Raw genomic sequence first — 25760 nt, forward strand, 5'->3', positions numbered from 1 at the left:
AATATCACAATATTTTCACCAAATATCTGGATACCAATATTGCATCAAGATCGTAGGGCTGACTATTGGTACTGTCACAAAATATTAACATATGTGATTTGATAAATTATCAAATAATTTTTGGTTATTATAAATCATCAGAAATGTGGATATAATGACTCACTCAGTAGGTAAAGACAAGTATTAGAACAAGTAAAACAGTCGGGTAAGTTCAGAAAATCACATGAGGTTTCTGTAAAGAGCTTCCAAAACCAGGAAGAGACAACACTTTAATCACTATATAATGATATCCAAAACCTTACACAACACTGGTCTAAAATTGCAACACTGGTGCAATATTAATAGATTGCCCAGCCCACAGTTGAGGATTATTTAATATGTTTTCCACAATGAAATTTCACTTGCTGTACTGACACTGCTGTTAGTGGAAACACTGATCCAGCAGCTGTAACATGATGTTAGCAGTAAGTTTCTGTTTTTCTGCTTTTCTTAACTTTGACTTGCATAAACTCTACATTTGAAGGATGGATCAGCAGCAACCACCACAGCGGAGACTCTCAGTTAGAAGAAGAAAACACAGTACTGAAAATAACATGAGAGATGATCTAAGTGGTCCAATGGCTTTACACAGCAATCACATACAAATCTATTTTTTCCTCTGACCTCCAGTGGTTTAACTTTATACTGCTGCAGTGATGAGAAGCTGGTTGTGGTTACAGGTGCAACACAGTACATGTCTGACCACACCTAACCATATACAGCAATAATGTTGAAGCAGGAAAACAGTGAAGTGCAGAACACAAGTGAAGATGAGATTGCTGTATATATATATAATTCCACCAGCTGTGGGCAATAACAGCATATAGAGCCAGAATATTTTCACATCTTACTTTGTGAATTGAGGATTTATTTGGACCAAAGCGGAGGTGATTGTGGAAAGACAAAGCAAGACTGTTTTGGTGAGTTTCCTTTAGTTTGAATTCAGACAATCACCTTGTGAGGTACAGAGTGGTATTATAAAACAGAACGGGCTGGAGTCAGCTAGTTAGCATGCTTACTATAGATACAGTATCTCTGCAACACAATACACGTCCTTGCCAAAGCATCAACACTGTGCTGTATCTTACAACTTGCCACTTAAACTCAGTCACAATAAAACAGCTTTGTTTACCTTAATTTATAAGAAATATAACCTGTGATCTCAAAGATGACAGAAAGAATCACAACCACTAAAAAGAGGAAACAATTAATTTAAAATGATCTCACTTTTAGTATGGTGTGTAATGTTTGCACTCTACTTTGCAAAGTGGAGTGAGCAGATGTTGAGTTTTAGCAGATGGATTATTTTCCTTAAATTATGTTAATTGTAGTTGATTGTTGTTGTGCACATTAAGTTAATCCAACAATGTTAAGCAGTTGCTTTAGGAGGCAAACTCAATAAAGTGATGTCCTAGCACATAAACATGTAGTTAACATTACAACTGGCCTCGTTACTGCCTCCACTGTCTCCTTCCTACCCATTCAGTAACAGAATGAATGAATAATACAGTGCACAAAATGAGACTTCAAATGTCACTGATTTCATTTGATTTATTTTTTGCAATAAAGATGTACAAAGTATTGGTAATCATAAATGTTAAAATGTTAGAAAAAGCATATCTGTGACTGTTAACAGTACAGTGTATCAAAACATTACTGCTTCAACCAGCTGGGTCGATTCCATCCACGTGTGTGTGAAAGCAGGAGAAAACAGCTTTGATCTGCTTTTGTTGTCATGTCTTTTCTTCAAAAGGCATAAAAAGATAGAAATACACAGACTCAAAAAGAGAAAAAAGACACAATTTGCTAAAATCAAAAGGCAACATAACAATAAAAGAAAAAAAAAATCAACATGTAAATTAACTTACAACCAAAACCAAGATATTTAAGACAAAAAGAGAAAAAACAGCAGAGAAAATTCTAAACTAAAATAAATATCTTTCTCCATACTGAAATTCGACATAATTATTCCCCTCCCTTAATTTATGCCATTAGACTACGAAGTTTATTTACAGGTTAGATTTTATGTTTGCAGTGTGGACAAGTCGACCACCATGAGATACAAAGACCAGTTTATGATTTTATCACACTATCACCCGTCATCATGGCTTGACACATGACGGATGAAGGCTGGAGAGGAAGTGGGGCTTTGGCAAAGAAATACATACAATAATTAGTAGGTGGCTGACATGAGTACAGGTGACATTTGGTTTCTTCAGTAGAACACAGTAGTATTATCAGACAGGCTTCAGAATCTATCTATAGGACATAAATGAAGAAAACCACACATACAAACACTATTATTTGGTTGTAAAATGTTGACAGGAGGTCTTTTTGTTTCACCTAATGTGACATATCAAAGACAAAGATACCCTCCAGGTCAGACTGATACATTTATATATGTGTGTATATAGGCATATATATATATTCTTTATTATACAAATATAGAGTAACCCGTGTTCTTGTTTGTAATGTTGTTGCTCTGTAACAGTAAAAGAGAGCGAATGCTTCACAGCAGAACAATGAACAGAGTTTAAAGATACACTCCTTGATTTTGCTATAATGCACAATAGTGCCCCCAAATGTCAGAATCTCCCTCTCGCTCATCAATGTTTTCACACCTGGCAAAAAGTCAAGTCTGTGCTATATATGAAGTGTCATAATATACTCTTAGAAGTTACTATAAGAAATCAATGTACTTCTTGTACATTTGTACCAATAGGAAATTATGCAATACTTGCACCGACAGATGCCAATCAACTATAACTTTGGAATGCCACTAACACGTAATGTGGCACTGAAGTGATTCAGGCCCAACCCCAACACACCTAGCCGCTACCACTTAGCCCTACCACTCCATTTTGCACCTTCATGCTTAGGAATAGGGTGTCCAGGTTCTTGTTGGGACTGAGGATTAGGGTGGGTGAAGTATTGGGACACACTTCAAACTCTCTATTGTGAATTATGATCCTTTTCTTCATAATAGGCATAGAACAATTGCTACTAGTTTGCTGATGTCTTGGTAGCTAACTTGCTAGCTAAAGTTACAATGTTATAGCTGATTTGTGCTCGACAGTCCTGCATTTTGATGCCTGAAATTTCACTTCAGTCCAGCAGTAAAGTTGCTGCATCAGTGCAGACTGGCAGGGCAGAAGCACTGGCTGCTAATGTTCGCTTTAAAAACGCAGCTAACTAGTGGCCAGGTAATGAAGCAGTGTTCTTTTTTTTTTGATGACTTGATTGATAGGGTGAAGTTGTGAATGAATTGTGAGCATCTATGCTTTTCTATCTCCATCAGATAAATGACAAATGTCATTGTGATAACACCAGGATTGTCACAGTAACGCAAGAGAAATCAGTAAAACTGAAGATACTATGTTGGAAATGTCTGTTAACTTAAATACCATAAATGATGACTTATGACATATGAGGGTCTTGAAGGGTTGTTCTATTTCTTAGGGGGGAGATTTCAACCACTACCCCTTGTAACCCTGTTCTGTTCCAGTGATGCAATTTCATAACTGACTTTTAGTCCCTACTTTGGGTCAAATGCACTTTTTACAGTTCCTTCCTTCCTCAAAACCAAGAGCAAACATAAATTCAGTCTAATTGGATGTGGAAGGGTCTGTTTTCCAAAGGTCTGAACCATGACCCAAGACCCAGACCTCTAACAGTAACAATGAGCTGGCAAGATATGGTGGCATTTGGCAGCGCTTTTGTGCTATAACTGAACCAGGGACAGTCTTTGACTGTGTTTTCAAAAGGTCTTCAGTTCCTCACCCAGTACTTGTTTTTCACATACTTGAAAAGTACTCAAGGTGTATTGAACACACTGGTGACCATGAATGTTTATATAGTTAATGCGTATGTACTGAATGCTTATATACACTCAAACAACAGCACAGAGTAAGAAGTGATGGGATGCAGTCCAGTGAAGCTGACACACAGTACACTGCACTGTGCTAACTGCAGTCTATGCAGGACACAATTTATATACACAAGAATTGGAAACAGAAGGAGACTATGTATGTACTAACTCCTAGCGGTAGTGTTCATTAATATACAGTACATTCAGCTAACCTACGAATCGTGTCGCATTCGTCTGTTAAAATTGCATACAGTAAAGGACATGAAGGACACAAGGACATTAAGGTAACAAGCTAAATGCTAAACCTGCCTGTTTCTAGGAAACACAGTGAAAAAAAAAGTACATCACAAATGAAGAGAACCCTGTTTTATTCCATTAGGTTTGTGGCAGATTTTAATAGTAACCATAATCTCCAGTTGCCATAATAGACCCTTTCCTCTGAATCATGTTGCAGTTTAGGTCCAAGTTCACTTTCCTATTTTCTAATAAACTGCACATCTAGCAAAACATTAGCCTGCTTACACTATGGCCTCTTGTGTTATTCGTCATTCAGATGAAATCACTCATTTTGCAGAAGATTGATGTGAGCAGTACTGAAGCCATTCTTGGTGTGTTCAGACTGAACAAAAATATTCCTTATGTTATCCATATGCATTTGGCAGATTTAGTCTTTTAACAGTCTACGGTTACTCGTCATCAATGACCCTCCGGACGTTCGCTGTCAACTGGCTAGCAACTCTGATTTAAAACCTTACCAGTACCTTCCAGTTCGTACTATGTTTTCTAAAAGATTCATCTTAGTGTTTTTTTTCTCCATCTTCAGGAACTGGAACTGATTTGAGCCGAGAATGATTTTTTCCCTCATGCTGAGATATTTCTAACTCCCCCTCGTTTAGGCTGCCCGGTGTGAAAGACACAGGTGCATCCACTTGTCTAAAAATGTATTTTGCATTCAGTCTGAACACTCCTTTAGAATAAATGCAACTTAAAGGGGACTTCCGGTGTTATTCCGATGTTTTTAAACTTGGGCCCTATATTTAGATGCTTCGGTGTGTAAATGATTCACACTTACCAATCGTCTTGGCATCGGTCCAGTCGGTTGCCTCAGCTGGCAGCTGCAACAGGCCTGCAATGGCTGCAACGTAGTCCTTTGGGACTGTCAAAGTTACATCCACTAAAAGTGCTTGTTTTTGTCACTGACAGGCTGAGATTGTTATTCCAAGTGTCTGACAACATTACGGAAACACCATTGCAGGCCTGTTGCAGCTGCCAGCTGAGGCAACCTACTGGACCAAAATCTAAAACTTTTGCTAAGTATGAATCATTTTACACACCTAACCATGTGAATATAGGGGCCCAGGTTTAGAAAGAGCAGAATCTCCCTGGGACACATCAGAATCAGTGTGAAAAACTGTGAAATGGTCTATAAATGGCTGTTCTTGGAGCCATGGTACCCTTTAAAAGACTACAAACCAGTGTTCTTGAAGGAAACAATTAGCGTAAAGGAAAGGAACATGCCTAAAGTGCTCCTTAAATGAACTGAGGCGAGTAGATCCTTTCACACGAAGGAACGATGGACCTTTATTACAAGTACTTACTCAACACAAGCTCATATGCATAGAGGTATATCTTCACTCAGCCTTGACACATTCTAATGTCACATTCTTCCTGCCAGCAAGTCGCTCATTCTCTCTGCCCATCCAGGCTTTGTGGTAATGGGAGACCAGCAGTCCATCACACACCCAGACACACAAGCGGTCAGACAGGAGTGCAAAAACTCAAGACTACTGTGGCTCTGGCAAAGTGGAATATGTAACAATCTGCTGATTGATCACTTCACCAGCAACATGCAGGCCTACAGTAAGCACTGTAACGGACTAATGCAGGTCGACTATGGGAAGAAAAGATGCATATACAGTACAGAAGACAATTGTGCTGAAACGCTCCTCCTAACATACATTACTAATGGATAACTATCTGCATTTACCCACAAACCGTCCAGCCAGTATGGCTTATAAGAGAAAAGGAACTTGTGACAATCGTTAGTTCTAGCATTAAGGCAAAGTTTTAACTAGCTTGTTGGGTACGACCGTTTCTTTTCAGGCAAAGAACCAGACACGTGGACAAAAAACAGTTGAAAGGAAAACTTAACTCAATGGGTCAAGAGCTACATGGGAGAGATAGTTTCCACCTGACAAGGCTGGAAAAATACGTTCACATCTTTTCAGACAAACAAGAAGATCCTAACTTTAAGACCCATAGAAACATTTTTAGGCAACGGGCCTAAAACATGAATTGTGTCTTGTGTCGAGTAGTGGAGGCCATCGGAAATATTCAACAGCTTAAAAAGGAAGACTCAAAAGTGACTAAAAAATAAAAACCCAAAATAAACATGATTAGGGTAAAAGAGGAAGAGAAATGACAAAGTCTTCATGCAATCAAGTGGACAACCTTCAATAAATTCATGCAATCCACTCGCATAAATACTCCAACTAAGAAAGAATCACATTTAAAACTCAATAAAACTAACTATTATAATCAATATATACCAATATAATAGGTAATATTGTCAATCTAGATAGAGATTATAATTATTTCATCTGATTCAACTGGAAGGCACATCCATAAGGCTTTAGACGGTGTTGCAAAGCTTTCTGCATGGTTCTCTCCCAATATTTAAGGAAAACAACAGGGTGATTATTGCTGCATCACAAACACAACAACTGGTCCAATTAATTTAACAAGTATGACATCAAGATATTCCATGTCATGGGAACAATGTGGACATTGTGCACAACTGCTTTTGAGCCTGAGAGAAATCAACTTTGACAAAAATGAAATTTTCATGGGGAAAGAAAGAAACTAGAGCTACAAGAGAAAAACCCAGACATCTTGGAATAAACAGAAAGAAAGGAGCAGAGTGGGCCACCTTACAACCGTCCCCACCTACCCCAACCCTGACATTCCTCCATCACTTGTAGGGCTTTTACACATCTCAACCAATATCACTTCCGCCATCTTTATTCATTATTATTATTATTATTACCAGCATTGTTTCCTTCTGTGGCTGTGTTTTCTACCGTCTCTGGAGTGTATGTGGTGCACCTCTAGGTTTGGACTGGAACTGGGATGTGTATGTGGGTCTGCTTCCAGAGGCAGAAGTGGATGTGAGACTTTAAAAGTTGGATGTTGTTCTCCGTTAGTGTGTTTAAGAGTAGAAGGTGAGGACGCTCTGGTGGTTGCCGCGCACCAGAAGAATGGGCGGCAGGTCCTTGGACAGTATCTCCAGCCAGGCCATATACAGAGCGCTCGACACCGCCCCCTTCCTGGCCAACGGCAGACTCCTGCATGGAGGAAGAGGAAGAGGAAAAGGAGGAGAGGAATAAATATGAAGAAATACAATAAAACACCAAAACCATATATCACCTATTACCTTATGAGTTAGTGAGGTCACTTCTCATTCTTCCCATTCAAAAGACACTGCTTACAATGATGTGGAAACTAAAGGCTGAAACACTGACCGGGAGCTGGATATCACCACTGATCTCTCAAATCAGTTCCATTTCTTAATCCCAGAGTTTTTGAGTGAAGTCTATTCAAGTCCTAAACTTTCCGTGTTACAAACAAAAAAGCGCTGTCTTATAAAATTTAAGGACCTGCATTGAAGTACTGTGTGGAGATTAAATAAGTTGGAGGACTTCTAGTTTGCCCGAGAGATTCATGCCTTTGTGCAGTGTTTTCAAGTCTGATAAGCCTTCAGAGGTTTACAATCCTACAGTATGAAACAGGATTTTCCTGCTTCGAAACCTATCATAGTCACAATCACTTCATCTTATTTCAAAGTTTGCCAGGTAACCAGTAGAAACTCCCTGAGGGTGATACACAGTAACCTCACCTCCCAGGAATGTGTGCTTAGGGCACTGGTTGAGCAGCTCTCGTCAGGACTGCTTTGTCACTGTAGTGAAATGAATGAGGGGGCTGCGCTTTGTCGCTTGCAGGGCTAATATTGGTCCACCAGTTCTGACACTGGAAAGGTGTAAGAGAGGCTGACGATTCAACAATAATGACTCATTGAAATCTGTCAGACCCATTCAGTACCATGTCCATGTGTCCTTACATCTGAATGTGTTTCTAAGTCCATCTGTTCTTTCAATTGTCCATATAAATCTGCAGCCTACACACTCTTCCCCGCCAAAGGAGCAGGAGAGTTGATACGACCTCAGCTGCTACATAAGAATGCTCCCTCAAACACACTTGCATTAACTCAGTTTATATATCAACATGTTGAAACGAAAACACACACACACACACACACACACACACACACACACACACACACACACACACACACACACACACACACACACACACACACACACACACACACACACACACACACACACACACACACACACACACACACACACACACACACACACACAGGGAGAGAGAGAGGGGGAGAGGGGGAGAGAGAGAGAGAGAGAGAGAGAGAGAAGCAGCTTACATGACGATGAGGTTGGCTGTGCTTGAGTGCTCCTTCAGCAGTTCGTTCAGTCTGATCTGACGATTAGTCTGAAAAGCAAAACAAACAGGTTGAAACATGCAGGTATCAACTTACTAGATAACTATCAGAGGCCGCTCAGACGCTGACTCTGAGCCAGCAGTAGAACTCACAGTGCCACACTGTTTGCTTACACTCAACTGTTCCCACTCTAATTGTTCAAAGAACCTAGCAGTGTGCTGACCTTGGCGCGGTAGAGCTCCAGTTCATTGTCAGTGATCCTCCAGGGTTCGCTGTTCTTCAGCCTCTCAGCTGCCTCCTGCTCCATGTCGTCTTCTTTCAGCCGATACGGCTCGATCATCTCCTCGAAGGCCGACACGCTGCACAACAATAACAGCTGAGGGTTAATCCCTTCATACAAGCCAGAAGACAACATCGCAAGGCCTTAAAGAAAATTCACACTTAGATTGCCTTTATGTGATTCTGTTTTAAATGCAACAACCATAGACAGGGAGTCAAGTGGGAAGTTAAGTAATGTTATTTTCTCCTGCTAATTACATGGTCAAATCAAGATTTAAGGCATAAGTGAACCTAAGTCCTCCACAAACCTCTGGAAAACACTGACTTGAGTCTTATTTTCATAGTTTTGGCCATTGTGTCTATCGATTATGGCAGTGATATTGATACAATGGCATCCATGAGGTCAAAGAAGATGAGCAGAGTCACTTCATTTGGATAATTGGAAGCAGTGATGTGCAACTACATTCAGTTCAGTAGACCAAAGTTGAAGCAGGAAGTTCATCTGTAAACCTTGAGGATGTTTAAAACTAGCAGTCTGGGTAAACATTTTTCTGTTCTCTCATATTTTCTCTTCCAGATTAGAGGGAAAAGGAAAATTGCAAAATTTGTAACAAATGGCTTGGAATTGATTTTCTCAACAACAGAATATATGAATATTGTATATCAAGGTCCAAACTATGTTATAGAGAGTGCCCCAACCTTTCCAACCTGACTGTCTGTTTCTGACTTCGTTTTAGGGATGTAGTAATGTGACCATGTTCCCAGACATCACATATTTACTTGAGTTACAATCATTGACGAACACAAATTGTAATTAGCTAGGAAGATCTTTTCGTTCAGAGAGGAAAGATAAAACACTGTTTTGCACCCACATGACCAAAAAATATGTAGAACTGTGTAGAAAACCAGTCTTTATGTCATCAAGTCACCTCTAAAAACATGACAATATATGTCTGTCCAAAGTAAAGGAAAATATAATCTGTCCCTCTGAATGTCAGTATGGTGCTGATGTCATGTCTTTACACGAACAGACCACATGAGGGTGGCAGTGACTCACTCTTTTCACTGTATTCTGGCCAGAGACTCCATCTATCATTATTTTATGATCAGAAGACAGGGTGGAGCTGGGTTTGAGAGGTGTAAAAGCTGAGGGACTTAGTTGCAGAATGCTTTAAGAGTTGAGTCAAAAACTTCTGACAGAACGTAAAGTACAGCAGCCAGGGACACCTCTACAAAATCTGAAACCTAACAAAGCCCAGTTACACAAATGGCCTCTGGTCCAAAAGTCCAAAAACTAATACCTCTACCCACCCACGGGACACAAACTACTGTCGCCTGCATGCAAGTCATGTGCAAGATTCATTCACCCAATATGGCTGAAAGAAGTGATGAATGTAAATAATAATAGCTATACATCAGCAGTTGGCCAATACCTGGAATAAAAAGCTGACATACTGATCTCTTGTCTCATATTCATGTTTTGAACCCAAATGTTTTCAGTGTACAGCCAAAATAAAGGAACTGTCCTCGCTGCTCCAATAGTTTTGGAGGGGACTGTAATTGGTTTAAACTGGAGATATACTGAAACCTGTGTGGTTGTCCGAGACCACCGGGCCATGTTCTAGTGACTGGGGCCTGTATCTAACTCAGCAGCAGAGAGACTAGCCTTTTTTTGGGGTCATCATTCATAATTTCCCCCTGCTCACAGATGTATGCAAACTCTCTTCCAAGCGTCCTGTTGGCTTTATACACTGGGTATAATGTCCAGCAGAGTCATGTAATATCTCTTCTTTCTCTTCTCTTACAGAGATACTGTTTTCATCCACTAACTTTTTCCTGGCTCTGACAGTTTGCAGCTTTTTTGAGCTCTGTCAAGTTGCACTGAATGAATTTAACACTTCCTGCAGTTTTGTTTCAAATCAAACAGCTTCCAGCTGCTCAATGGACATAATCGCTCAGTTTTCTTTCTTTTAATGTGAAACATTTGCAGGAAGCGAATCCATTTCCACAAATGGAATACTGTAGATAGTTTTAGTATTAGTATATAGTTTTGTGGAAATGGACAATATATTTAATTTACTATCTCAACCTTTACAATAATCTGTCTTTATCTAGCCAGCTGTTATCTGAGAGTTTACATTAAGTCTTGCATGTACAAGATGAACTTACTGTTCCTTCTTGGGCTTAGTGTTTATGTCTCCCAGGACCGTGATGTCCGAGAAGTCTATCCTGAACTTGCTCAGCAGAGTGGCCATCCTGCAAAGAAAAAGCAAAAACAAAAAGCTTTGAGATAAATGCTGGAAAGACGATGTAAGACATGTTCAATTCTAGGAGCTGTGGACAGAGATAACAGCAGTGAGTCATCATGAAGGCCACGGCAAGCTGCTTTAAATAGCTCCTTTTGAACATGGAGGTTCTGGGAGCGTGGAGCAGGTAGGACAGGCTTTACTGGGCGCACTCTGGCATTCTGTGTATGAGAGTCATTTCCTTTAGCTTCAACTTCAAAGAAGCTGAGAGCTTGAGAGTCTCATCGGTCACACACAGAAAAGCTTTTGTACTACCGTCATATTCCTGGTTTCACATATGAAAACCCAAAACAAATTAAACTTTATGCTGCACTGATCAGTACTGTATATCAGGGCTCCTCAAAGTCCACGACCCAGCTCATACCTTGTGTTATGAAAGCGTAACATTTAAAAAAAAAATTGAAATATTTTTTTTTACTAATCCATCTGCAGATGAATGTGGTTTTAATGCTGCGTATCCCCCTATTGCTGACACAGTTATCATGGTGACGTTCACTGCTGTAGAGAGTGACGGAGTCCGCAGAACCACAATGTGTCTGTTTTTTCTAGTGCAGCTTCTACAACTAGCACCAATGTAGATGTAAGAATATGTCTGAGTCAGAGTCTGGTAAGACTATCCACCACACCGGCAGGTAAATGTTTGTACCAAAATAGACATGACAAAGAACTCTGCTGAGAGTCTCTGCCATGTTTGCATTGAAGTGCACCTCGTACATCCAGAAATCTATACTCGAAAGGTACCGAAACACAGGAAAGTTTGTTTTTTTCTTATTTTCCTTTGTTGACATACATTAGCCTACATCGGTCATTATTTTCCTTTTCCTTCACTAGAACACTTTTAGTAAGTAGATGCTACAATAACAATATCCCATTCATTTCTGCAAAGACAGATTGTAAAAATTCTACTTAAAAAAATCTTCAAATTGTCAACTCCACCATGGATCACATTAATGGATTAATGGATCCCATGTTATTTTGGTATTGCCAGTTGTTCTGGACCCCTGACACTGAATCCAAATCAGATGCAGACCTTTAATATGTTGGAGAACCCCTGCTTTGTATGAACAGTTGGTCAAATAACTTTGAGTAATGCGAATGTTGTCACTCATAATGCTGATTATGAACCAACAGCTTTTCAGTTCCATCAGCTATCTGAAGCTTTATGGCAACTTGCAGTACATTGTTCTGTTTTACAGCCCACAACTTTACAGTTTGGTTCTGTCTCACTGCTCTTTGTCAACCTAGTTTCCAACAGCAGCAGGAAGCATTTTTCAGCAAAAAAGCTTTAATAAACCCACCGTACACGACCTGCTCAGCAGATAACAGCAGATAGACACAGTTAGAGACTAGCTGGTGAACATAGTGGAGTATATATAAGACTTATATTCATCAGGTGGACACAAACGTCACTCCACATGAATGCAAGGTGATAATATGTCAAATGTGAGTGGCTTTCAGTTTAAGAGATAAAAAGCTTAAAAAAAATAATTAATCCATCAGTTGCCTGTCTTTACAGAAAGGGTGTATCCACAGACCCTCTAAAGAAACCTTCACTACGAAAACTACTGTGAGTTCTGTTACAGTTAAAGTTTGAAAGGGAATTGATTCAAAGACAACAGGCATCAGTTCTAAGTTTGACGTACGAGCAGGCATCCATAGAATAAGAAAACATGGAAGTAAAACTATTTTTTAAATTTATAATGAAATCTAACTGCATGCGATTATAACCCAGAACAAGATGCTGGGGGGAATTTCTAATTATTACATTCCCATTTAAGTTTTAAAAAATGTGTATATATCAGCCGATACATCGATCCAGCATTTTCACTCCCTAATATTATCTGCATTATGTCCCAAAAGATCTAATATTAATTGGGCTCTAGTTGAAATGGCCAGTTTGTAGTTTTGCAGTAAACAAACACAAAGGAGATTTCAGAGTGCGCATAAAGCTGTGTGCTCACACACAGAGATAAAAGGCCCGACTGCTAGCACCAAGCTAATTTTATCCAACAATTGAGGTAGGAGGCAGCTGTAGGGCACAATGAGAGACAGAGAGAGATGGGGGGGAAAGAGTGTGAGTGTGTTTGTGTGTGTGAATGTGTTTGTGGGGAGGACAGCAGTAAGAACGGCAGTAAGAGCAGCAGAGGGTGAGAGATTGTGCTGAAAGCTGATTCTGTCATGAAGGTTCAGGTTTATGCAGATGTAGATATTATTTGACATACTACGCCCTTGAAGGAATAGTTCAACATTGAGACATTTGAGAGAGTCAGATGAGAATATGGATATCAACCTTGTGTTTTAGTTCTATTTTTGTACAGGAAAAAAAAAATATATATATATATATACACAGCATGTTAGTCAATGAGCTTTAGAGGTGCTGGTTGATTTATTTTCTTTTATTTGGACGGAGCCAGGCTAGATGTTTCCCCATCCTCGTCTCCATGCCAAGCTAGGCTAACCATGTCCTGATTCCAGCTCTGAACTTGACACAGACATTAGATTGATAAATATTTTTGTCACTCCAGGGAAGAAATCCATTTTTCAAATGTTTAACCTTTCCACTAATATTAATACATGGCAAACATAACATTCCAATGTCCGTACATGCTACAAGAGAGTTAAAGTCTAAGTGAATGATGGAAGTCAAATTGTTCCACTCTACATGTCTTCATATCAGCAAAGTAAGAGCATTAAAGAGAGTGATAAGCTGTAATGACATTACTGATGACCCCCTTTCACAGTTAGTCAGAACAATCTTTCCTTGCAGGTGGACAGATAGTCTAAGTCAGTGGTGGAATGTAACTCAGTACATGTATTTTAGTACTGTCCTTAAGTTCCTTACTTTAACTCCTACTCCACTACATCTCAAAAGGAAACATTAAAGCTTTCAGACAAATGTAGCAGAGTTAAAAGTACAGTTACTAGTTGCTTTTCACAATGCAAATTTTCTAACTATTATGATCATGTGTCGTGATAATATGTGATTATAATGATCATATGATCTCAGAATTAGTATTCAGAGTTCATCTTAGAATCACCTCAGTACATGAATATATTGAGTTCTTATGGGTAACGTCAACAAACACTATCTGTATGTGTAGCTGCAGACCAATGCAGTGTCACTGTCATGTTGTCAGCAGCAGCTGAGCAGATGAGTGTGGTGCTGAAAGGAAAGCAGATGGCTGCACTGTGTTCACTGCTATCAAGCTGTATGCCTGCCTTTATACGATAAGGCTTTCTGATGTCTGGTCCACCTCCATTTATATACAGGATGGGCAGAAAAAATACTACCTTGAGTAATAGAAGTCAACTAGAAAGATGTAACATACACACAGTTTAAGAATATGCAGGCACAGATTGATAAAATGGTGCAGATTTTAAAAAGGCCATTTTTGTTTTTTTCTTTACAGCTGACCTCAGGGTGGCCTTCTAAATGAGAAGGTGCAGTACTTACGCTCGGCGGTCGTGATCAATCCTGTTGATCTTGCCTCCAATGAAGACACGGATCTTGCAGTCCTTCCACCTCTTCTTGTTGGTCAGTAGGTAGGGGATCAGCAGGGTCAGACCTGAACAGGAGACATCAAATACGTGCTCAACATAGAGCGATGGGACATCATACATCGGCTGTATCTCAGCTGGTAAAATTTCAAGTAAAAAAATCTGAATTTCAGAATGTCTTTTTGCACAGGTTTTCACTCCTATTTTCTCCCAATTACAAATGCAAAACTTTTACTTGATTTACTTTCCAAATATGGCCAACTTGTGTAAAGTAGGTGAAGGAGATCCTACAGATTTTAGCTCACTCTGTACAGCCCCCCTGACCAACCAGTAGGAGGCACTGCTGCAGCAACAAAAACATGATCCCTTACTGGCTTCCCACTCACAAACACTGCACTTCAGACACTTAAAAAAATAGTGATAGTAGTAACTGACTTTTATCCAGAAAACGTGCATATTTAGTAAACTACTTAAACAAAATTGTAAATGCTTCAAATATCATGACATATGACTTTTAATGCAGAGTATACACCGACCAGCCACAACATTAAAACCACTGACAGGTGATGTGAATAACACTGATCATCTTGTTACAATGCAGTGTTCTGCTGAGAAGCCTTGGGCTCTGGCAATCATGTGGATGCCACTCGACACACATCACCCATACAGACACTGTGTGGACCAACACCGTGTTCAGACCAAATGCCACGCAAATTTAGATTACATACAAAGTCAATGATTAGAGATACATCTATTCATCTATTCACAGTCATCTATTTGCGTCAGGCGGTACACGAATGACGTGACGTGATTGAAGCGAGCACTCGCATGAGTCGAAAATATTGAACTCAATCGAAAGTTCGGGATGACACTGTGTCGTGAAAGCCTATCGGCGTTCACACTACAGTACTGATGTCTGGACATTCATGAACAACAATGGAGGAGCGGATAATAATCACCAATCTTGGCCATTTGTGGACACCCAGAGCTGTACGATAACACATCTACGCGTACCGAGACAGGACAAAGAAGGAGCTGCCGTGGAGGGAAGTGAGTGAGAGAGAGAGAGTTTTGGAATAACATCTCAGCACTGCACAGCACAGCTCTCATCGATCCCAACTCCATTCAGGGAACAAGCATTTTAAAAGTTGTTTGGGTTTTACAAGACGGCATTATGATGTTGTTATTTCAACGTCATACTGATCCATTTACTGCAGTTCAGAGAAATCTCTTCGTTTTGGGTTCATACTGATGTGGTTTGCGGTTATCTGCATTTGCGTTACTGAGAATATTTTCTTCGTGTCTGGTCTGAACACGGTTTAAGTACATCTGCTCATGGCAACAGCACTTCCTGATGGCAGTGCCCCCCACCAGCAGGACAATGTGCCCTGACACACCACAACTGCTCAGGAACGGCTCGAGGAACACAACAAAGAGCCCAAGACGTTGAGCCTCCAAATTCCGCAGATCCCAAATCTGATTGAGCATCCATGGGACGTGCCGGAACAAGTCCAATCCATGGAGGCCCCACCCCCCAACATACAGAACCCAAAGGCTCCACTACAAACGTCCCGCTGCCAGACACCATAGGACACCCCCAGAGGTCTTATGACTATGACAGGTCAGAGCTGTTTTGGCTGAACAAGGGGAACCTGCACAATATAAAGTAGGTGGTTTTAACGTTGTTGCTGAACGGAGCATGTGAGTATATTGTATAATGAAGAAGAGTTCTGCTTGAACCAAAGAGTGCCTCTGCTGTCAATAGTGAAGAGGCTGACATGACGATGAGCTAGATATAAAGTGTCACATGTCACAGTGTCTTGAACACACGTCACGCCTCTGGCCTAGTTCACTTCTTTACACTCTGTGGGGCTGACAGACACTTAAAATCATCCCACCCAACAAAGACTGAGGCATATTAACAAATTGTGCTTGTCAGCTCCACTGATCAACACGCCCTGACAGAGTGGATCCTTCTAACAGCTGTAATTTGTCATTTTCTTTTCTCAGTAATTGCAGTATCAAGTCAGGGGTCCATGCCTCTTTTGACCTGCTGACAGTGGTCTGCTTCATTCAATTTGCTTTATATTACTCATATTGTTCTGTGGAAATTAGTGTCATTAGGCCTATATTTGGCATCATTTTGTTCCCTGAGATTGTGAGAATGCACATAACAAAACACACTCACACTAGGCAATCCGTACCGTGCCTAAGCATGGTACACTTGTTTTTATACTTTTAAGAGGCAGTACAACAAATGCAGCCCATGTTCTGACTGACAACAAGGATTCTTATTCTTATTCTACTTTGGCAACAAAAAGGTGATGCCTGGTTGTAGGGGCGGGCAATGTGTCCAAAATCTTCTATCACAGTATATATCATTTTGTATCACACTAATTGGGTCACTATACAGTAATTGTCCTGTAAATTAAGAAATTGTTTGAAATAGTCATACCGTACTTCTTCACAGTTCATTACTTTCTTTTTCTATTTAGGGAAAATCCATACAAACAATAAAGAACTGCCTCATATGAGACGACAGGAAAACTAACATCCTTTCAAAATGGAAGCTTTAGGGTTGTGCGAAGAGTCAGGGCTGGACACTGTCTTGAGTTTCCCTTTCACACATGTAGCAAACAACAGGAGATCATCTGTGTCAGACCCATTCTCGCTTACTGGTTATACACCGGTTTAGGCAAAATAGGGGCTTGGTAATGTCGACTGCGTTTGCGTTAAAATCAGTACTACATGTATTTAGACGTATCGCCAATATCAACGAAAGAGTCAAAAGAAATACATCGAGCAAGCAGTAACGAGTCAGAGGCAGCTGAAGTCCATGCAACATCATCGATGTCATGAACACACCCACTCGCTCACTGTGAATCCTCTGCATGACGACCTGTTCTACTCACACATGGACTCAATGAGACTTTGTACCTGGGAGCTGGCAGGGAAAGCTTCTCCAGCGTAAACAGCATTACCGTCACACGGTATATACAGCTGAATTACAAACCTGACCTGGCTGCACACCTAGCAAACATGTCTTAAATAAACAAGCTGTGGTGTCACACTCGTATTAACAACAATACACATTATGTGTTTGTCCTGGTCCTCATGCTGCCACTCACAGCTTGATAACATTCACAATTAGACTAATCTCCCCCAACTGGACATATTTCTTTGTCCGGGACTCACCTCCATCATCAAACAGCCACCACACATCCACTGTGCCCTTCCCTTGTTTCTTCTGGAACTGCTGGCTGGCCTCCAGCAGCCTCTGGTCCGACACATTCAGTGGTACAGTCGGGCTCTTCTTGTCTGCAGGGATGGTTGCCAAACACACACACACGCACACACACACACACACACACACACACACACGCACACACACACACACACACACACACACACAGATACACCACAGCACACGCAAACACCACAAACACAGCAAAAGCTCATTAAGATGGCAACATAAGACTGTAATTACTATCATTTGCTGGCCTGTTAAGAGTTCTGAGTGGGATTCAGGTTGGACAGTCAGCACAAATCCTTGGAGAACAAACTGTAGTTTGGATTTGTCAGTTACAGACCAACCTATGTTGTGTTTGGTTATGTGGACTGATAACTATTCAGTGTGTATGTAGGATAATGTTGGTATGATGGTGAGCACTTCAAACGTATAACACGTTTCTAATAAAAGTAAAAAGACAAGCTATCAAATCTGAGCAATACAGCTGCAATCAGTGTTTCCCCTTGTAGATGTTTTGTAGTTCTTAGATCTGTTCGTTCTATTGGGTTTAAAAGCACCAGCAGTTTTGCTTGTTTTAGCAAAATGTCACTTAACTCAAAAATCACTACTTTGATTGAAAATCTTTCTTTTTGTTTTGTCATCTTCAATTTCAAAAAACGTTTCATAGTGTAGGGTTTTACATCAATGTCCTACCTTCCAGGCAGCCAATGGTGCTAAAGTATGAAAACAAATGTGTCTTTTCCAATTTAGCAGTATTTTTTCATCTCAGTTTTTGTTTTGTTTTTTACATGGGTTTCATGTGTAAAAGTTAGCAGTCTGTTGTGATTTTATAGTATTTATGTTTGCATATCAGCAAGTCTTAAAGGGGCACTATGTCGTTTTGAAGAAGAAATTCACACTTTCCATTAGTGAATAAACAAGCTGTTCTCAGAGGAAAATAAGGTCCTGGAACACTGTTTAAAGCTAAAAAGGTGGCAGGGTCCGCCACATATAAACACAGTAAAACAGAGAGTTTGATTATTTAGTTTGTTTAGGCAGAAATGAAGATCTTTCTCTGCTCGTTAACCTTTCTTCACCTAAACTACAGAATGCTCCTTTAAATCTGCCCAGAGAACAAATGAAGTACTTGAATTTAATTAAATCTAAAATGTCAGCAGGCAGTGGAATATTACCATCACAATGATCAAATCCCTACATTTGTGCAGCTGCAACCAATAAGTTTCTGGCAAATCATTTCAGCACTAGTTACATTTAATGGTGAAATGAGTTAAAGATAACAAAGACTGCCTTGAAGTTAGAAAAATAAACTTGAAAGTATGCTTTTGATTTATGAGAGTGAAAAGTAGAGCCTGACTGATATTATTGTCCAATTTTGGCCCATCACACATGTGTCGGCGTATATGTTGTTTGAAATGCACCGAAATGAAAACATTTTTGAAGAGATTATTATTATTATATTGCACAGAAAGATGCTCCGGCTGGTGTATAATTATTAAATGCACAGTAACTTCACTGTTTCAGTGCACTAGTGTCATTTCAGGCAAAGTTGATTGTTAAACTGTAAAATATCCATTACATATCTTTGCTTCAAGGGTTTGATAACCACAGTTGATGTATCTCTATCTCTGCCACAGTGATCAAATATCAGTCGGCCTCTAATCAAAAGCAAATTGTAGTTAATGGACATCATGTGAAGAGTCAGTGAACTGACTCAGTGATGTCAATAACGCAGCTATGTTTAACAAAGGTTTGCTAATATTAGCCACTCTGAGTTAATGGTTATGCCAAATCAAGCAAAATCAGCAAGTGTACTGAACTGAGCATGGGTGAGTTGTATGTTTTTCCTGCATGCTCATTATTTTTCTGATGTCTGGTGATTTCTTTCGTTTTGGCTAATGGACACAGGGGAAACACCATCAATACTAACAACAGCAAACAAACAGGGAGAGAAGCTGTGAGAGTTAGCTGGACAGTGCTGGAGACATGAAAACAGAGGAGCAGTTTTCATCCTGGAAAGGAAAGCTACAGACAGACTGTCACCTCCAGACAGACGAGAAGCAGCAGACAAGAGAGACTGAAAATTCACTGGAGGAAATTGAAATGCTGGCGCACACAATCACAACATTAAGTACTCAAGACTTGGATTGAGTTAAAGGCACTATGACATACAGTACAGCATCAGGGACTGGGCCTGAGCTACAAGGAAGGCACTGTTGACAAGAGAGCAGGAGAAAGAGAGGAACAGACTAAATGTTATTCCCCAAAGCCAAGTAGCTAGCAGGGCCTGAAACGCAGGGCATATGTGAAGAGACACAAGACAGAGACAGCAGGGTGCAGGACGCTATGTTAATACAAGAGGAATTCAAATATACTGTGAAGAATGAGGTGATAGAGGAGGGAGAGCACAAGGAAAGGAAAGTATGACTTAAGAGGAAAGGAGCACACACAAAAAACAAAGAGTGTAAGATAAAACCAAGCAGAGAGAGCGAGAGAGAGATTTTAAGGCAACCCAATAAAGTGGATCTCCTGCCTTTTTTCAACAGGGGCTGAGTTGTAGCTTTGCCATCATCGTCGTCATCTGGGAAATGTGAGACAAAAGGAGAGAAAAAAATATATAATTGAGCTGAAATGTTGATTTGGTGTGTGATCAATTTACAACCCAGGCACGTCAGAAAAAAAAAAACAGCTACAAAAAATATCACAAGTATGAAAAAGCACAAACGCACAAAAAAGTCCTGGGGAAACCAGTAAGCTGTGAGCGTCATGCTAACAGACTGGCACTCAGGTTGATGGAAAACAAAAACCTTTTCTGAAGCTTTTCCACTGGCAGGAGTTTTACAGAGAGCTCAACTTTTTCTCCTCATTTCTGGGAATTTCTGTGGCCTGACCTGAACAATAAAACCAGCAGCTCTGAGCCAGGACTCTCTACTTAAAATCAAGCTGGCTTCCACTGGCCATTAGTTAAGCAACATTCAAGGACATGTGAGAGTATTAAATACGCATGAATCAGTTCTAATTCTCAAAGCTGAACTACTCCACTGAGACTATACTTGGATTAGAATGAAAATCTCTCACAGTGAGTCAGAGTGAAAATTAACTCCACAAAGAGGAGGGGAGCTGGGCCAAGATTCTTGTCTTAATGACAGCTCAGGTAGGAGCTTTGGTTGGAACTAAGAGGATTACCCAAATCAAGACATTCATCTTCACTTTGCTATATTTTCCTTTACCAAACCAACAGGTTATCAATGTGTGTGGCTTAGCAGCACTGGCAGCATATTAAGGGTGTTATGATGCATCATTCTGGGTCAATGTATCGATTCACTGATCAGTGATCCAATACCATCGATGCAAAATGAAAACATTGATCCGAATCATGCTCTTAGGATTCGCCTTTATTTGGAGATTCTCATAGCATTTCTGTTTCACCTTGTCTGCCCAAACAGTGCAGCACCAGGTAGATAATGGCAAGCAGCCAAGACGAAGACTAACCGATATCTCCTCTCCTCTCGCATTAGATCAGCAGTGTCCAAATATTTTGGATTATGGAGAGTAAATAATAAATATAATCTCCTTGACAGTTATTACTGAGCTGAATTGTATACTTTTGTTTTATGTTCTTCTTGGTAAAGCAACATTATGTGGAAATTGGCATTTTGTGAAATTTGCGCCCCCCACAGTTTGAGTTCAACACCACTGTGATCGATACAAATCCCAGGTCTGTAACAATTTGTAAGATGTGATGTAGGTGCTGGCTATAAAGAAAACTTATTATGTCATAATAATGTTAACTTGTATCTTGAAGCCAACAAGTCTGTGATCCTACCCTCAAGTTACATCGTACAGAAGTGGTGGACACCATTCATCCTATTACAAGACACTGTACCATCAAAATGATTTTGCAGCTGTTATTTCTAAGGTAAAAAAAGTTACATAATGTTGCTTTAAGCCGTGTTTTATGTGTTTACGTTAAGTCAGTTTGAAGTAAACTTTACTGCACTGAATCAGCTACAATTAATTACAATTATTTATGTCATTGAGTGCTTTTTATGAACAAAAGCAGAAAACAAAGGGGCGGCAGCTTCTTCTGTAACTGACTGAGTCTAATGGTCAGAATTTAACACCAGTCCCCTAAAATCACTTGTCATTGTATTGTGGGAATATTGGCAAATATCATGTTGTTGTCAGAGTCAATATAATATTGTATCATGACGAAACTAGTGATTCAGTATGGAGAGAGATGTCTTAAAACTATTTGTTAATGCAAAAACTTTGATCCACAAATGTGCCCCCCCCCCTCCCCCATCATATATGAAAAGCTTGACAAAACTTCTCAACAGTTAATATCAACACCCAAATTCTGTATCAGCCTTCATGACCCAGACTGGAGTTGTGATTGTGGGAACAGCTGTACCAAACATTCCCAAAAGTTTCTGTGTTTGCTTGCTCAGAATTGTGTGGGTGGCACTTACAGTATACACCACACTGATGGTGTAGATCTGTCAGTGTCACACACACACACACACACACACACACACACACACACACACACACACACACACACACACACACACACACACACACACACACACACACACACACACACACACACACACACACACACACACACACAAGACATCTGTGGACTAACAAACTGGGCCCAGTGGGAAGACTCGGGTCATGGGTCACTGAGGCGACTTCCTGTCAGAGCAGTTTGTGTGTGCATGTGTAGCGGCAGGATAAGGGATGCTATTGACGGAATAAGGGTCTGGGAAAACAGTGTTAAACAGCTTTCCTGAATGAAAATCGCCTCACACACACGTACGCACAAACGCACGCACGCACACGCATGCACACAGGCATACACACACATATACACACACACACACACACGAACACACACAAAGTGCAGTGAGCATGTATACATATGATGTTATGGTACATACAGTAAGTGCTTCAATGGCTTGAAATCACAGATATAATCATCTAACGTCATAAATGATTATTTTTCCATTTCCCTGCTGCCATGTCAGCAGTGTCTCAGCTGGGTGTCACTGTAAACAGGGCTCCTTGGCAGATTAAGAGGGAATACAAAAAGCAATTGAGATGAATGTAAAGACATTCACACTGAGGCAGGCTGACCTTTCTGTATAGCTGGACTGTTCTGAAGGCTGGTGGCCTTGGAGGACGGCTTGGATGAATCGGCATCAGAGTCTTTGCTGGTGTCTATGGACACGATTACATCTTTCATCCCGGAGGACTTCTCCTGGGAGGACAGCAACTCATCTGGGAGGAAATGGAACGAGAGGACAGATGGAGGGAGGGAGATGCGGGGAAGAAGAGAAAATAAGACGATGAGGAGGATAGTAACGGATTGTTTAAAGACTGTGAAGCAGCCTTCACAAAGCAACACTTCCAGGTTACTCTGGTGATTCAGCATTTTACCTCCATAAAGTTGAGAGACTCATGAAAGACAGATTTAAAAAAGGAAGAAAAAAAATCTGAACTGTTAATCTGATCTTTAGTCCCTACTATAAATCAGGACTCAAACATATATTCATACATTATCCAAAATGCATCTCAGGGATGTCCTGATCAAGTTTATTGGTCCTGGTCCTGATCTGAGTCCTTTTAATATCTGTCTGTCTGGCCTGAACCTTATATTTACCTAAATCTTGATTAAATCAGGGTGTCTACAAGTTCTGGACACTTAAAGTTTCTGCTTTGTAAGACCTTAAGATAACTTTTAATAAAATTCAAGACTGATCTTTTTCTTATTCAAACACTGCAGGTAAGTATAAAGCTAAGTAGTATATATGTGGTCCTATGCAGCAGTAGGTTTTTGTTTGAAGATGGTTAGGTTATTAAGCGAGTCATTTTAATCTGAATTTTGCCGACAGGTCAGTACAGGAATAAAGTAAAAAGACTTAGGGTCAGTGGAAGGTTTAAAGTTTTGAACAATCAGAACTACAGACTTCGAGCTTGGCTGATTTTGACAAAAAGATATTAAAAGATGGATAAAGTTTAAGAGTTTAGACTATTTAATGCTTTTAAGACCTTCAGCTACTCTATTTGTCACACTTGAACTTGAATATTTGAGAAACTTCAGTGTTAGACAGTAGAAATACAGGGATGTAACACAAACAAGACAGCAAACAAGTTTAATTTTGGCCTGTTATCAATGTTAATTATCAAAAGCTGATGATTTTCTGTCATTTTATTTTAAAAACGAGATGTTGCTAACTTACAGAAGTGTTTTGTACACTGCTCATTACTGGTTATTAGCATTGTAGCTGAGTAAAAACCATGTATCTTGCAAGTCTCACTAGTGCACCCAAATCATTTCTTACATTCACACACTAATATTCACTCTCATAGGCAGTGAAATGCTGGACTGTAAAGGGCTGGCTGTGATAAAGCACTTTGAATTTGAATATCATGGTTCACTTGAGAATTTGATGATTTAATCTGATATAATACATTCAATGATCCTATGCGGGATTATGGACACAGCTGCAATATTGTGTTACATATGAATATTGGAAACATATTGGTTTCAAACATATTGCTAAACACTCCTCTGGAACCATGCTGTGGATGTTTGTTCGTGTGTTTGATACCTTGTCCTTGGATATGGGACACATCCAGGCCCTCTTTCAGCCGCAGAATAACGGCACCAAACTGGGAGTCAAAGGCATCGCTGAGAGGAAAAACACAGAAATGAAATTTCACCATCAGCAGTGGTCAGAATGAAGTGTGACATGCTCAACTAAACACAGACCAAAGTAACAAAGACATGGAGCATTTAAAAAGGAAGACTGATAACAACTGTACACCACAAATGCCAGGTTTAAATATCTGTCACAGTCTCGCAGGTTCAACCTTGTAGTTCCAACATTGTAACTCACTGGATGGAAAGTAAAGGGCACATTGCTGAGCGTATTAGCTGTGATTTTAATATTGTAGGGCTGAACCATCTCTGACCTTCAGCTCAAATGCCATAATCCTACACTTTACAATCAGGAACTCGTTCAGCTTAAGTCCTTCACTCATAGCCTCACATGACTGACTCAGGGTTCGGCAGGCAGTCAGGGTTTCACATGGACCAACAAGAACTTCTTGGTAGCAAACCCTGCATCATGCACCCGAGCTTACCTACAATTGTCAATTGTGAAAATTGTTATTTTCATGATGTTGTATCAAAGTGTATACACCTAATTCATCTAAAATGCATGTTCGATTCTTTCATATCTCATTAATTACAACATTTTCACTAGTGTTAGGTTGGAGACTAAGGACAATGACAGCTTGAGTTTATGCAAAACTAGACTGCAGTTATCAAAGACACTAGGACAGATCCTGCAAGCAGCCAAAGAGTAACATGACATATAATCACATCTAAATTCCGGCAGAGACAAAAAGAACATTGCATATATGTGGGCTACCTCGATGATCGTTTTCGTCTTTGTCTCAGCACCACACATTGGTAACTTGTTTGTGTTCAGCCTCAGAAGCTTGAGACAAAGTTAGTCGGCTAGCTATACAGAGGAAGCCAAGCTAAGAAAACACAAATATGATTTGGGGACACGCAACTGGGACGCCTTTTTAAATGTTAAGATGGTACAGGGCTCAGTAGTCGATTAACTTACTGGATCATACTGATGTAAGTCTCCACATTCATCATGTCGCCGTCCCTCCAGTCGTTCTTGAAGCCCAGCACCAATGTGTTCGGCTTCAGGCGACCCAGACCAGCAGCCTTGGGAGGGAGAAGAATTTAAATCACAAATGAATTCACACCTCGACTCATTTCTTGACTACATGCCTTAGAATCACTGACACTGTTATTCTGAAGCAGCAAATAAAAATGAAGACATTCTGGGACTGTTCAAGCTGTTATCAGTTTTATGGAGCCAGTTGTTACTTTATTCACACCAACAAATACAAACAGAGTACACATGATACAACACTGCTGGCTGTTATCACTGAATAGCAAACAACTAC

General features: G+C 40.1%; 1 protein-coding gene across 3 annotated transcripts in view; it reads right to left on the reverse strand.

Annotated features, from left to right (window-relative positions):
- Positions 1-1575: 1575 nt before the first annotated feature.
- slc12a2 (solute carrier family 12 member 2) overlaps positions 1576-25760 on the reverse strand; it is a 74167-nt gene continuing 49982 nt past the window's right edge. For 2 of the 3 annotated variants that reach the window (XM_084383535.1, XM_084383537.1), the window contains exons 18-27: positions 25409-25515; positions 24380-24459; positions 22902-23045; positions 20293-20340; positions 17708-17830; positions 14469-14580; positions 10878-10964; positions 8653-8788; positions 8412-8479; positions 1576-7251 (exon numbers count right to left, since the gene is read on the reverse strand). In XM_084383535.1, the coding sequence (XP_084239661.1) occupies positions 7116-7251; positions 8412-8479; positions 8653-8788; positions 10878-10964; positions 14469-14580; positions 17708-17830; positions 20293-20340; positions 22902-23045; positions 24380-24459; positions 25409-25515 (1041 nt within the window). In that variant the 3' untranslated portion in view covers positions 1576-7115. The remainder of the gene's footprint in view (positions 7252-8411; positions 8480-8652; positions 8789-10877; positions 10965-14468; positions 14581-17707; positions 17831-20292; positions 20341-22901; positions 23046-24379; positions 24460-25408; positions 25516-25760) is intronic. The other variant, XM_084383536.1, reaches the window with a different exon arrangement.

The sequence above is a fragment of the Pagrus pagrus genome (assembly GCF_965226575.1).
Source record: "Pagrus pagrus genome assembly, chromosome: 19".
Classification (NCBI taxonomy): Eukaryota; Metazoa; Chordata; class Actinopteri; order Spariformes; family Sparidae; genus Pagrus; species Pagrus pagrus.